Source organism: Phyllopteryx taeniolatus, chromosome 3 (assembly GCF_024500385.1).
Source record: "Phyllopteryx taeniolatus isolate TA_2022b chromosome 3, UOR_Ptae_1.2, whole genome shotgun sequence".
NCBI classification, from domain to species: Eukaryota; Metazoa; Chordata; class Actinopteri; order Syngnathiformes; family Syngnathidae; genus Phyllopteryx; species Phyllopteryx taeniolatus.
The window spans coordinates 7953856-7968064 of NC_084504.1; the positions used below are offsets into that span (position 1 = coordinate 7953856).

Sequence of the window (14209 nt, forward strand, 5' to 3'; positions counted from 1 at the left end):
TTATATAGCTTCCAAATACAGAAAACAAACAACAATTTATCGCAATCAGCCATCTTTGTTGTTTACATTTGCCTTGAACACTTTGAGGTCACAGCTGATACAATCTGAGTGGGATAAATCCGATTTCCCACTTTTCTGGAATGCAGCAATAGAAGCCAATGAATGGATACTGAAATTAAGTCGTAACTGACTCATTTGTCAACCGATTTTCACGTCAACGCCAATGTGTATCGTATCAATACACATCTGGGGAAAAAAGCAAAAAAATATATATATTTACATGTGAAAGGGACTCCCAGTTTGTCGTTGCCTGGTCGCAACTGTACGGCATTTTAAGCAACTGTACGCAGCACAATGTACCAGCATCCTTGGTCTTTTGGTTTTCTTGCTGTCCACTTACATTAAATGGGCTGTCGACTTTGACCCTCCTAGCTTAGTGTCGCCTTGGGCACGTAGCTCAAAATGGGCGTGTCGTATGTACCTATCCATATCTGTGCACGTTAGCAAAGAGGAGAAAAGCAACGAGGACGTGGTGGGGGAAAATATTCTGAAAGCCAAAAGAGTTGGTAAGAAAGCAAATAATTGCGGCATCCGACGCATCTACGTGCTTGCTGAAGAACGATGGCGTCTACCGAGGAGCAAGTTTGTCGCGCAAGAGAGGAGCGCGAGCTGCGACGACGACAACAACTGCAAGCCGCTCACAAGGTGCTGCACAACCAAGGTCTGTTACCAGCCTTTGATTTTATTTAGCACATTAACTACCTATATTTAACACATTTAACTCTCATTTTAACTCCTCAGCTCCCGGGTCATTTTTTTTGTTTTCTTAATGTACCCTTGGAAAGGCATAATTATGACATTTCACAGTTTTCCATACTCATGCAAAATGTCCATACTGTACATACATTGCATTCCCCCTACCATTTCAGACAGTTTCCTAAAACATGCCCGTGTCGGATAAAAGTGCTGAGTAGCATTTCGCACTTAGCCTTACATCCTTCATACATTTAAGTGATGTGTACAAAGGAGTACTAGAACCCCAAAGTAAGAATATAAAATTGTCGGGTACCTTGTTTTTGAGAGGGGGGAGGGGATTAATATTACATAATAATTATCTTTAAAATGTAAACATAATTGTTTCCAGCAAAAAATAAACTTAGTATCAAGTCCCAATTTCCAATTTAGTTGTAATTCTGCAAGAAATAAGTTGTCTTTTTTTTGTAACGAGTTAATAAGTAAATGTCATCATATGAGAAAAAACAAATCTCTTTGTTCACAGTTTTTTCTGGGGGGTTGAGAAAAAAGTTGTAATCTATAAGACTAAAGTTGCAATGGAAACATTTCTTTTGGGGAGAGTAAAACAGTCATAGTCCTACTAGATAAAGTCTAAGTATTAATAGTTTTTTTTTTTCAAGATTAACATTTTGTTTAGGAGAAAACAGCAATGTGAATATATAAAAGCAGAGCAAATAAATGTATATAGCGAATTTCATGCACAAGGTTACTCAATGTGCTTTACATGATTAAAAGCATTTAAAAACAAAGAAAAAAAGAGCTTATAAACATTTAAAACATCCATCCATCCATTTTCTGTACCGCTTATCCTCACAAGGGTTGCAAGTGTGCTGGAGTCTATTCCAGCTGTCATCGGGCAGGAGGCGGGGCACATCCTGAACTGGTCGCCAGCCTATCACAGAGCACATAGAAACAAACAACCATTCGCACTCATATTCACACCTATGGGCAATTTAGAGTCTTCAATCAAGCTACCATGCATGTTTTTGGGATGTGGGAGGAAACCAGAGTACGCGGAGAAAACCCAAGAATGCACGGGGAGAACATGCAAAGTCCACACAGGCGGGGCCGGGATTTGAACCGCGGTCCTCAGAACTGTGAGGCTGATGCCCGAACAGTCGCCCACCGTGCCGCCCAACATTTAAAACAGAGGGGGAAAACATAAAAGTACAACTAAAACAGCATACAATGCAAGAAATATCATTTAAAAGGGGAAATGCTCTAAATAGTCTGAAAAAAAACCTGGACTTAAAAACATTCTCATTTGAGGCTGATGTCACTTCTGTTGGCAACTTATTCCATTTGTGTGCAGCATAATCGCTAAATGCTGCTTTGCCATGTTTGCTTTGGACTCTGTGCTCCACTATTTCACCTGAGTCTGTCGATCTCAGAGCCCTACTGGGTTTATATTCCATTCGCATTTCATTCATGTATTCAGGACCTAAACCATTTAGTGATTTACAGACCAGTAGCAGAACTTTAAAATCTATTCTAAAGCTGACTGGGAGCCAGTGTAAAGAATTGGAGTAATATGCTCTGACGTCTTTGTTCTGGTCAGAACCCGAGCTGCAGCATTCTGAATGAGCTGCAGCTGTTTAATGTTCTTTTTGGGCAGTCCAGTCAGAACAGCATTAGTGTGTTACCAATAGTCAAGTCTACTTGAGATAAAAGCATGGCTGAGCTTCTCCTGGTCTGCTTGTCACATGCAAGCCTTCACTCTGGATATGTTCTTCAGATGGTAGAAGGCAGTTTTAGTAATTAATTTTATATGACTGTTGAAAGTCAGGTCGGACTCTATCAGAACACAGAGGTTTCGGACTTGGTCTTAGGTTTATAAAGAGAGTGATTCCAGGTATTTACTAACAGCAATCCTCTTTGCTTTATTGCCAAAAAACATTATCTCAGTTTTGTTGTGGTTTAATTAAAGAACATTTTGGCTCATCCAGTTATTTATCTCTCTTATACAGTGACACAATACCTCAGTTGAACTGGCGACACTGCTAGATATAACTATGTGTCATCTGCATAGCTATGATAGTCAAAATTAAAGTTCTGAAGAATTTGACCCAAGGTTAGCATATACAGGCTGAACAGGAGGGGTCCAAGAATTGACTCATGAGGGACCCCATAGGTCATTGCCATTCGATGAGATTGAACACTTCCAATGGTTACAAAATAACTCCTTTCCTCCAGCTAGGAGCTGAACCATTTAAGGACTGTTCCATTTAGTCCCATTTAGTTTATTTAATTAGTTATATATATATATATATATATATACATACACACACACACTCACCCGGTGGCCCTGAAGTGCAAAACACAACAGCAAATGACTAAATACAACGGCAAGTGAAAAAACATGACAGCAAATAACTAATCGCCATGAAAAGTAACTAAACACAACAACACAGGATATACAAGTTTTCTTTAGCATAAAATAGCAATGTGAATATATACACACTGAAAATGACTTTAAACTTTGTATGTTTTTGAGAAATATAATGTAATCTTACAAGATAACATGTCAATTAGGTCATCGTTGTCTGATTTAAAACAAATTAATCTACAAAAATAATAGTCATAATCTTAGAAGAATATATATATATTTTAAGGAAGTAATCTTACAAGATAAAATGCATTTTTGTAGGGAGAAAAAAAGTTGTAATCTATTACGGAGTTGCAATCTTATAAGAATAAAGTTGTATATTTTTTAGGAAAAAAAGTCTTACTAGATATTAAGAAAAAAAAGTCCACTTTATATGAGTCAAGTCATGCAAACAAGGCGTGAAGACTGACTGCTTGGAGGTGGCAGCCAATTCCAGACGAGCACCAACACGCACTGATTTACATTCGAGCACAATAGCAATACAAAACAGGGAAAATAGCATGGCCGTAACAATCGATATGTTGTCTTTGGAGAGAAGCTGGAAGTCACAACAACTGCAGTGTTGTATGTGTGCCTTTAAGGGCTGTGGCCAAGTGAGTGACATCAGGAGCTGAAGTTGGGTTGGTCAACTTGGCCGGTTTGTCTGCATGTGAGCGTCTGGGCGCGAGTTGTGGCCTACAGCAGTTGCATGCAAGTGTGCTCATTTTGTATGTGTGTTTGAATGTTTGTCCCATTCAATAAACAGCTGAAAGCGCATCGGTGTTTGTAGCTGTCCGTTTTCTTTTTTTTGTTTAGTTTAGTTTTTTTCCCAGTTCACTCGAGCGGAGGCATACCGTATCCGATGCTCACTCGTAACTCAAATGTTGGCTATCTTAAAACCAAACCAAAAAAACAGAAACGTGCGTTGGGAGACTCTTAAGTCATGGTACCACTGTATAATTGACCTGTGTGATCTATATTGGTTGTGTTCCTCGTGTCGTCTAGACGTCCAGCAGCTGATTGGTCACCTGGAAGAACTTCCCCCTCAGCTGCATGTGGGAAGCTCCAGTTTGGAGCAAGATCATCTACAGCACCCCCGCGTTAAAGAGGAAGAAGAAGATACTGACGTCAGCAAGTTGCCACTGACTGTCATCTCCGTGAAGACCGACGACAGCAAAGACGAACCACCCGAGTCAGTACAGCTTCATCATCGCAGTCAAAGTGAAGACCCCTGGGGAAGACCACCACCTGACAAACTCTTAGCACCGCTGTCAGACACTGACGACGCAGACGATATGAACGACGCAGACTGTGAAGGTGACAACAAACCATTGAAATGCTCCAAAAAGAAGACAGGTGGCAGCTGCTCAATTTGTGGTAAAACATTTGCCCAAAACGGACCTATGATAAGACACATGAGAACACACACGGGAGAAAAACCCTTTACTTGCTCAGTTTGTGGGAAAGGATTTACTAACAAGTCCGATATGGTTCGACACATGAGAACACACACTGGAGAAAAACCTTTCAATTGCTCACTGTGTGAGAAAAGGTTCACTCACAAGGAAAGTTTAGTAGCACACATGAGAACACACACAGGAGAAAAACCCTTCATTTGCTCAGTGTGTGGTAAAACATTCACTCAAAATTCAAGCATGGTAGCACACATGAGAATACACACAGGAGAAAAACCCTATAGTTGTTCAGTGTGTGGTAAAAGATTCATTCTCAAGCCAAACATGGTTTCACACATGAGAACACACTCGGGAGAAAAACCTTACAGTTGCTCGGTGTGTGATAAAACATTCTCTTTTAAGTCATGCGTGGTAACGCACATGAGAACGCACACAGGGGAAAAACCTTTTCGTTGCTCCTTGTGTGGTGAAAGATATGCTCAGAGGGCCAATTTGACAGCACACAAGCGGATACACAACACAGAGTAAACACTTCAAACAGGGTTCCTATGCAAGTATGGAATTTGATTTCATAAACCTTTGGGTCCGGCACGGTGCATGGCTGTTTAGCACATCTGCCTCACAGTTCTGAGGACCAAGGTTCAAATCTGGGCTCCCCTGTGTGGCGTTTGAATGTTATCACCTTGCCCGCGTGGGTTTTCTCTGGGTACTCCTTCCTCCCACATTCCAAAAAAACATGCATGGTAGGTTAATTGAAGACTAAATTGCCCTTAGGTGTGAATGTGAGTGTGAATGGTTGTTTGTTCATATGTGCCCTGCGATTGGCTGGCGACCAGTTGAGTGAGGGTGTACCCTGCCTCTTGCCCAGAGTCAGCTGAGATTGGCGCCAGCACACCTGCAACCCTCATGAGGATAAGCGGTACGGAAAATGGGCGGATGGATAAAACTTTCAGGTCTGGAAAAGTATGCAAAATGGAAACTATTGTATGGAAAAAAATATTCACGTTTCCAAGACTGTTACAACAGCTCTATTTTCTTAAATGAAAAAAGGATATGACTATAACATAAATTGTACATCGATTTTTTATTTATTTATTTTTAAGATAACCTGGAAGCGCAGCTACAATCTTTGTGTGAGAGCGCACAGTATTATAACATGGTCTTGGGGAATAGTCGATTCTGATCGGCATTATCAGTTGATAATGTACACCCTTTGAACGTCTCAAGTAGTTCTTGTCAAAACATACAATGTTCCAAATTCATGCGAACCACCCTTAGCCATTTATACAAGCAAACATAGGAACCTGACACAGTCAGATTTTCTGATAAGTGAACGTGAAGTAGCCACTCTGGGGACAGAAATGAGCGAATTTAAAACAGTAATGAGTGATTTAATTATTTACTTTATTTGTTGATTACCAACCCCTTGATGGGTGTAATGCTGCTGAGGAACTGGGGGAAAATGAAGCGACAGAAGCGGCATAAATAGTTAACTCCGTAAGATTGAAATCAACTCTCAGACAAGAAGGATGAAATCAATGTGAAGAAAACAAGAAAATAGGCGATCAAAATACTGAGATTAAAATACAAGTATAACGAATATACAGTATGTGTAAAAATAAAACCTGATTTTGTGATCATTCCTGTGGTTGTCGTTTAACATTGTCAAACTAGAATATCTGGAGTACTGGATTGGGTTTACGTTCCCTTAGAAAGTTATGGGATTAGAATGACGTCATAGTCACCGTGTTGCCAGGGAAAATAACTTGTTTTAGTATTTTCTATTTTGACTACAAATGAATTGGTTGTTTCATCAATTATTTTCGTTGGCAAGTGGTATAAACGGGTTAATGCCCTTCGAGGTGTACAATTATCGGGGGTTAATGGAGTATTTGGCGACATAATGACATAAAAAGAATTAGAATGATACGCATCTATTTATTCAAATGTCACATTATTATTATTATTATTTTTTCTATACAGAGAAGTCTGAAAAAAGTATGGAATTTTGAAATCTCAAATGTGTAGGAACCCTGCTTAAAGTAATGCTCTCCTCCTAGATTACACCATGTCTTGGTTTTATTGAATTGTGGCCGAAGACGTGTAAATGTACTGTGCAGTACTCTACAATTAATTTTTGTCATCTTCATCTTACCGCAGAGCTTATTCGTCATTGTCATCTTCACTGGTCATGATTTACTTGTGTTTCTGTTGTGTTTAGGGCTTCACTTCGTAAGTGTTGAGCTGCTGTCTGTGTGTGTAAAACTGTCATTGTTCAAATACTTTCAGATCTTCATATTTGAATGGCAGTTGGCAACTAGCGTTCGCGTGTGGCTCACTATATGGCTAAAACTAAGCCCCAAGAAGTTTCTCAATATTAAAAGATGTACATTTTCTCTTCAAGGTCACATGCCATCAAATTTGTATTTTACATTTTTTATAACCTTTTTAATCAGATTAATCAGCAGGCCAATCTAATTGGTTGATATTATCCCTTTTTTCCGGCATTAAATTGGACGATTTTTATTTATTTGTTTGCTTTTTTTTGTTTTATTTTTACACATTAACACATTACAATATAAATAAAAATATCTGCATTTTTTTGGGTGGGGGGAATATCACTTATACGTCTTACGTTGTAATGTGTTAATGAGTGATTTTTCTCTCCGATGTAAAGTTAAATACTAAAGGAATTTTTTTCTAAAACCAAATGCCAAACATTCTGCCTGTAATCCATATCTGTGTTGTTTTAAGAATTAAGGGACACAAAAATAAGTTATTTTATCTTTATATTTTTTTTAAATCAATCAACCAATTAATAGGTTATTGGAATTTTATTCTGCAAAATATCAGAATCGCCATCGGCCTCAAAACAATCCATATTGGTCGGACCCTATTCCTGTTATAAGGTTTGAAAGATAAATTGGGTTTGAAATGGCCAGGATGATTGAGGCAACTGGTTAGCACATCCGCCTCATAATTCTGAGGACCTGGGTTCAAATTCAGCCATACCTGTGTGTAGTTTGGTACTCCGGTTTCCTCCCATATCCCCAAAACAGTAGGTAGGTTAATTGACGGCTCTAAATTGCCCGTAGGTGTCAATGGTTGTTTGTTTACATGTGCCCTGCGGTTAGCTGACGACCAGGTCAGGGTGTACCCCGCCTCTGAATGCCCAGGATGCCCTTTTTCAAACTATTCCAGTTGGTTAGAAACACCTGGCAGATGAGACAGCTGGATTTCTCATTAACAGTAAATCAGCTTTGCTCTGATTGGATTGCTGTTCGCCATTTGAATACAGTATGTGATAACAGCTTTTCTCTGATTGGTCGTTGGCGATATCACAGCGTCTTGTGGCGGCCAAACGTTCATAGCAAAGTCGAGTTGGGATCCTTCGATGTCACCTCTTACTCTCATTGTGAACCACAATTCACCAAGTCTTGGATTGTTGGCCCACTAATGGGGAATGTGAACTGAAATGACAGTTGGCCACTCACACCTGCACATTGAGCAATTACATCTTTGGAGCCTTGAACGGCGATCCTGTGTTTTGAGGCTGTATATACAGTATATTGTACTTTTATTAAACCATAAAAAGATGGAGTTACAGAGAGAGGACGTGGGTGAAATAAAAAAAAGAGCGTGGGGATATTTTAAAAGTCTCAGCTCGCCCCATTCACTTGAATGTACCCACGCTGTACTTATATGACTCGTGTACATTTTGGCGACAATGACTGGAAGCTTTGTTAGTGCATCCACACTTAAATATTGATTGCCGAGTGTACGTCACAACACCGCCAAATTCAGATCCAGTCGTTTTGCAAGCGGTTTTCCTTTCAAAGGCTATTGCATGCAATCAACAATCTGCGTAGATGTCACACATAAACCATACAGACTCATTATGACCTACTGTATGTTATGCACGAAACGGTAGGAAAAAATGTGATTTTGAGGGCATGGGTGTGTCTAGCCCATTTTTGTGCAGCACCCCTAAAGTGACTAAAAGCACAAAAAAAAAATTATAATTTGAGAGGGCTTTAGAATTTTTGTAACAAGCTAGAAAAGTCTAATAATTTTTTTTTAAATACAGTACTTGGGTATAACCTTATATTTTAACAAGAAAAGGACAGCACTGTACACCCCCCTTGCCTCAAAAATGATCCACCCCATCCCTCCACCTCTACTTGACTGTTCCGAGCGACGAACGCAAGCTGAGCATAGCAATACCCTTCAGTGAGTAGTCATGTTGGTATGTCTGCCTTTAAACCAGGCTATATGGCATATTTCTTAACTTCTACCACTCAATACCAACACATTATCATTACCATGCGTTCTTTTTGCCGCATTTAACCACAGGTCACTGTTTATATTGTTCGGTAGGAATTATCTGACGTTTATTGTTCTATCTAGGAAACGTTTCAGGCGGCCACACAGTACCACTGTCATTTTTGAATTGGAATGCGTGAGCGCATTAGGAAATGTGAGTCGCAAGTCCTGCACTTTGAGTTTTTGAATTTCATGTCAAATAGATGCTAGCAATGTGCTGATCGATTGATAAATAAAGTGAATAAACAAAAGAAAAACGTACAAGAATTATTCTTGAGAACACCACACTGACTAAACCAGACTGTAATGTACAGAAGCCCAGACAGCGCCATATAACTATTTGCGTGATGGCTCACAAAGCTAACTGCTAATGCTAATGAAACCAAGCATACGTGACGTCCAGCTGCGCGGTTCCCGCAATGCAATGTGGACTTTTTTTTTTTTTGTGTGCAATAAGTAACCTCCTTATTGTTACGTTCAATGTTGTTGTCGTTTCTGTGTATGTTAGCAGTGATTCTTGGAACGTATACCTTATTTTGCTGTCACATTTATTTTATTTCATTTGTTCATTTATGTTCTACTGTTGTTGTTTTTTTAAATTGCACATATAACTATAGAAAGAGAAAGCTACAAACAGGTGGTGCCTTGCTCAAAGTAGCAAGTCTTTTCAAATCAATGGGTTCAAGTCCAAGTGAAGTCACGAGCCATTGCTGTTCAAGTCCAAGTCGAGTCTGAAGACATAAAATTCATGACTCGACTCCAAGTGGTGACTCGAGTCCACACCTCTGGTGATGTATATATGAAATATGAATTTTCCAATTCGCAGTACCAGTACCGCTGCCCTTTTTTAGTGTATTTGTGTGTGTTCGCGCACGCACCCATCATGGCATACATGTTTCATAAGGCTTAATATTGTGTGTGCATGTGTGTGTTGTTGAAGCGGTAATATGTGTCTCCGCACCCCCACCTCCCTTGAGACATTTCTATCCCAATTTTGGGGGTACTGATTTTTAAGCACCCCTTAAGTGAATCCCATCGCCCTTAAATCTCTGAACCTTGAATCGCCCCTGGCATGGCACCTATAATACTGCTGACGATTTGTACAGATTTTAACCACTTATGATTCTTTTTTTCCCCCCACTCATTATCCAGACTATCCAATAGTGTACAAATGTAACTAGCCCACCACTATACTGATGTGCTACCATCCCATAACTGTGTTTGTGTGCCTAGTGTTCCACCTTTTAATACACCCACTGTACTTCTTTTCGTCCAGGACCCAGGGAAATCTTCTTCTGCTTTAAATATTATCCTTACTTTCTGTGTTTTCATCGCTGTGGTGAACAATTTATTACAGCCACCAAAAACAATTAAAAGCGCATTTGTACCCACAATCAGTGTCTGACTTTAATTTGTTGTCCCTCATGGCCCTGCCTTGTTGTATATTAGTTCTGTTATTTGTTCTGTTTGCCCATATACTCTCTCGATAGCTGCAGCGAATGTGATTCGACAATTTGAGCATTTTAGCTTAGCTGCATCTGGACATTTCCCATATTTATGTTCTCAAGCACTTCGTTGCTTGCCTCTGCCAACAGCCACTTCATGCTCATAACATTTATAGAACTTCAACGGCAGCTATCTGAAGGGAAGACAGACAATTTAGGAAGTTCAGTCCATTCACCGTGTTTCCTTTAAGGGCAGAATGGGGAAATGGAACTAATGCAACATGTAATATGAAGTACAGTATAAAACTGAGAGATGAGCAAGTAAAAGAGAACTATAATGAGGACATAAAAAACTATTACAAAATAAAATAAATAGTGATTGTGAACAAGGAAAACTTGTTAGAATGTATTGATAAAGTGATCTACTGTACCTGCCTAAGAAAACTAATGAAAGAAAGCTAATGTGTGTTGTTTTATTTGGTAGTAAATGATGAGACTCCGTCCACAGCTTCTGCATCTGTTGCATATCACTCCGCGATGGCACTCTCCCGAGAGCTTCGTGTCAAAAATCGTCACAGGCCACGCAAACGACAACGCTGGCATCAAGGACCAAAATGTCTGATCGGTGAGAAAGAAACAAAAAATAAGGAAATGTAAACAAAAGTGACACCAAAATTTTCATTGCAATTAAACCTAAAATTATTATTTTTTTCTTGAGTTAAATTATATCTCTCAAAGTCTCTTTTTTGTTGCTGTTGTTTGCAATGTAAGAGGTTTTAAGGGATTTTTTTTTGGTGGGGGGGGCACAAATCTCATGCCATAGAGTAGCGGGAGTATTGCATTTCAGTTTTGTTTCTACAATTTATTCAAATGCATCGCCGATGACGATTGTGACGTACATCTGCGGCTTTTCCTTTTATATATATATATATATATATTTTTTTTACTTTTATTTTTATTTATTTTTTTTGCGCTTAGCCGCCTTCAGTACCGCAACAAGGCAGCAGCAGTGCGACGATCCCTTGGACGCTCAGCTGCTCTAGAAACACCGTCGAAGAAGAAAAATGCGGAAGTAGCAACGCTTCGCGAACAACAAAAGAAAAAATAACCATACAAACTCCAAGGCGACAACGTGAAATCGAGTGAAAGGAAACCACATCCAAATGTTGAAAGAGTTGGTAAGGGAGCGACTCGTTGCGGCCGCCGACGAAATCTTCGGACTGTTCGAGAGAACGATAATGTCGTACGAGGAGCAACTCTGTCGAGCGAGAGCGGAGACCGAGCGACACCGACGACAACTCGAAGCTGTTTGCGAGACTCAAACAGTGCTGCACAACGAAGGTTTGCTCTCTCAACGTCTACTTCACGATTTAAAACAAATTCTTTGTACTTCGAGGCCTAACTGATGTTACGTACCAGTGCAATCATGACTTAATATAAATGGCAATCTTTTATATTTAATGAATTATCCTTTACAAAATATCAAGAACCACCATAGAGTTTTTACGCAAAAATGGCACTTTTTCTACAGTTCATCATCTGCATGTGTGTTTTATAACTGATCGCAGTGATTGTATTACAGTAATGGCCAAAAGATATTTGGAACAATCTATTGCGGTTCAATAGAAATCAATTTATGAAGATCCTGGGATTGTTTTCACTCTATTTTCTACCTGTACATAATAAGTCTCAAGCCAAGTTGAAATTTCGTTTTTGAAAAGTTGTCCCTGAACCTATATGCATTTGCGCTACGCTGTTTTTGTTGCTTGTGTCTTGCAGACGTTCGGCAGTTAATCGGTCATCGAGAAGAGTTTTCTCCTCATCCGCTGTGGGGGAGCTCCAGTTTGGAGCATCTACAGCCATTCCACAATAAAGAGGAAGAGAAGGATCCACAGCCCTGCCACATTAAAGAAGAAGAGGAGGAGGCTGTTGTCAGCAAGTTTCCACTGACTGTTGTTTCTGTGGAGAGCCAACATAGTGAAGACAAAGCACCAGAGTGGACACAGCTTCATCATCACAGTCCAAGTGGAGACCACCGTGGAGGACCACCAACTGCCCAACTCTTCGGTCCACTTTCACAGAATGACGACATGGAAGATACACATGATACAGACCGTGAGGGGGAACAATCGGGCTGTGAAAAGGAGACAACGCTTAACAAGAAAACTTCTGAAACGGGCAGAAGACTTCACGCTCATAAAGAACATTTGCACTGCTCGGTTTGTCATCAACGGTTTTCTTATGAAAGTACATTAAAACTACACATGCAGACACACACAGGAGACAAACGTTTTAATTGTTTAGTTTGTGGTGAAACGTTTGCTCGAAAAGGAAATATGAATGTACACATGAAAAAACACACGGGAGAAAAAGCTTTTTGTTGTGCAGTTTGTGGTAGATGTTTTACCCGAAAGGAAAATTGGACCATACACATGAGAACACACACTGGAGAAAAACCCTTTCGTTGCTCAGTTTGTGGTAAAACATTCCTTCATAAGTCCAACATGGTGACACACATGAGAACACACACGGGAGAAAAACCTTTCTCTTGCTCCACTTGTGATAAAAGCTTTTCTTATAAGTCTGATTTGAATAGACACATGAGGACACACACAGGAGAAAAACCCTTTAGTTGCTCAGTTTGTGGTAAAACATTCCTTCATAAGTCCAACATGGTGACACACATGAGAACACACACGGGAGAAAAACCTTTCTCTTGCTCCATTTGTGATAAAAGCTTTTCTTATAAGTCTGACTTGAATAGACACATGAGGACACACACGGGAGAAAAACCCTTTAGTTGCTCTGTTTGTCATAAAAGCTTTTCTTGTAAGTCTGATTTGAACAGACACGTCAGGACACACACAGGAAAAAATGCTTAATTGTCATAAGTAGTTTGGTTTTGGGCAGTTAGAGTATAACAATAATAATTTAAAAAAAACTATAACAACTCGGTTTTTAAAATATGAGCCTCTACCAAATGGTTACAATGTCACTTCATAGTTGAATAAAGCCATAATAATGGCAAAAACTGGATGGAAAATTGGCACTTATTGTATATAGTATTTTCAAAGAAATACAAAGCCTAAAGGACACTGGGTATTCAACACGGTGATTTGTATTTCAGTGCATGGAAGTATTGAAGAAAATCTGAAACATTACCAAAAGTGACAAGTTCTGTCTTCATCTTGATTGTGTAGACTGCAAAAGCACAAGTATTGGAATTGTACAATCATTTGATACAGAAATGAAATGTAAACATTTAAATTATGTTTATTTCTTTATTAAAACATGATCCATCTCGAACGGTTGGTCTGGCATCTGTGCAAAAGCTGGTGACATTAAGACATTGTCCTTATTTGCGTTCTTATTCATGATTGATTCATGTTAAACTGGATATCTTATCAGTACTGACTGAGCACAAATGCCTTTTTTAACGGCAACAACATTAATAATCCTACTTCTTTTACCAAAGACAGAGCCGTCAAAAGTCAAATGTGTTTTTTTCCTGCTCTCATGCGTTACAGTAAAGAGAAAGTCTTTGCGGCCCTCGATTTTCTGCTTGGGTCTTCCATACAGCCGCAAGATGGCAGCCGTGCAATGTCATGACTGCCATCTTGCGGCGGTATTGCCGAGCATGGATATGATTCGATAAATACGACACGCCCCTTTTAAACTGCGTGCCTACAGCAGCCCTAAACTAGGGAGGTCATAGTCCAGGGGAGTCAAACTCAAATTCACAGTGGGCCAAAATAAAACAATTGGGACAACGTCGCGGGCCAAACTCAATATTGAATGAAAAATCACTGCGATGTGCACGTTTCCCTTCTCTGCAGAAATGTAGCGTTAAAGTTTATCATATGACA

General features: G+C 39.6%; 2 protein-coding genes across 2 annotated transcripts; both read left to right on the forward strand.

Annotated features, from left to right (window-relative positions):
* Positions 1 to 504: 504 nt before the first annotated feature.
* On the forward strand, positions 505 to 10292 carry LOC133474788 (gastrula zinc finger protein XlCGF8.2DB-like). Its single transcript, XM_061766803.1, has 2 exons — positions 505 to 721; positions 4166 to 10292. Exons 1-2 carry the CDS (start codon positions 622 to 624, stop codon positions 5101 to 5103), a joined length of 1038 nt encoding a protein of 345 aa, XP_061622787.1. The 5' UTR covers positions 505 to 621; the 3' UTR covers positions 5104 to 10292.
* Positions 10293 to 11374: 1082 nt separating this feature from the next.
* Positions 11375 to 13649, forward strand: LOC133474783 (oocyte zinc finger protein XlCOF6.1-like). Its single transcript, XM_061766794.1, has 2 exons — positions 11375 to 11684; positions 12123 to 13649. The coding sequence occupies exons 1-2, from the start codon at positions 11507 to 11509 to the stop codon at positions 13223 to 13225; spliced, it is 1281 nt and encodes a 426-aa protein (XP_061622778.1). The 5' UTR covers positions 11375 to 11506; the 3' UTR covers positions 13226 to 13649.
* Positions 13650 to 14209: the final 560 nt, after the last annotated feature.

Bases quoted from the DNA above. Each gene is read 5' to 3' on its own strand.
- LOC133474788 (XM_061766803.1), top strand. From the start codon at position 622: ATGGCGTCTACCGAGGAGCAAGTTTGTCGCGCAAGAGAGGAGCGCGAG. The intron at 722-4,165 runs GTCTGTTACCAG...CGTGTCGTCTAG, and splicing joins CAAGGTGCTGCACAACCAAG to ACGTCCAGCAGCTGATTGGT.
- LOC133474783 (XM_061766794.1), top strand. From the start codon at position 11,507: ATGTTGAAAGAGTTGGTAAGGGAGCGACTCGTTGCGGCCGCCGACGAA. The intron at 11,685-12,122 runs GTTTGCTCTCTC...TGTGTCTTGCAG, and splicing joins AACAGTGCTGCACAACGAAG to ACGTTCGGCAGTTAATCGGT.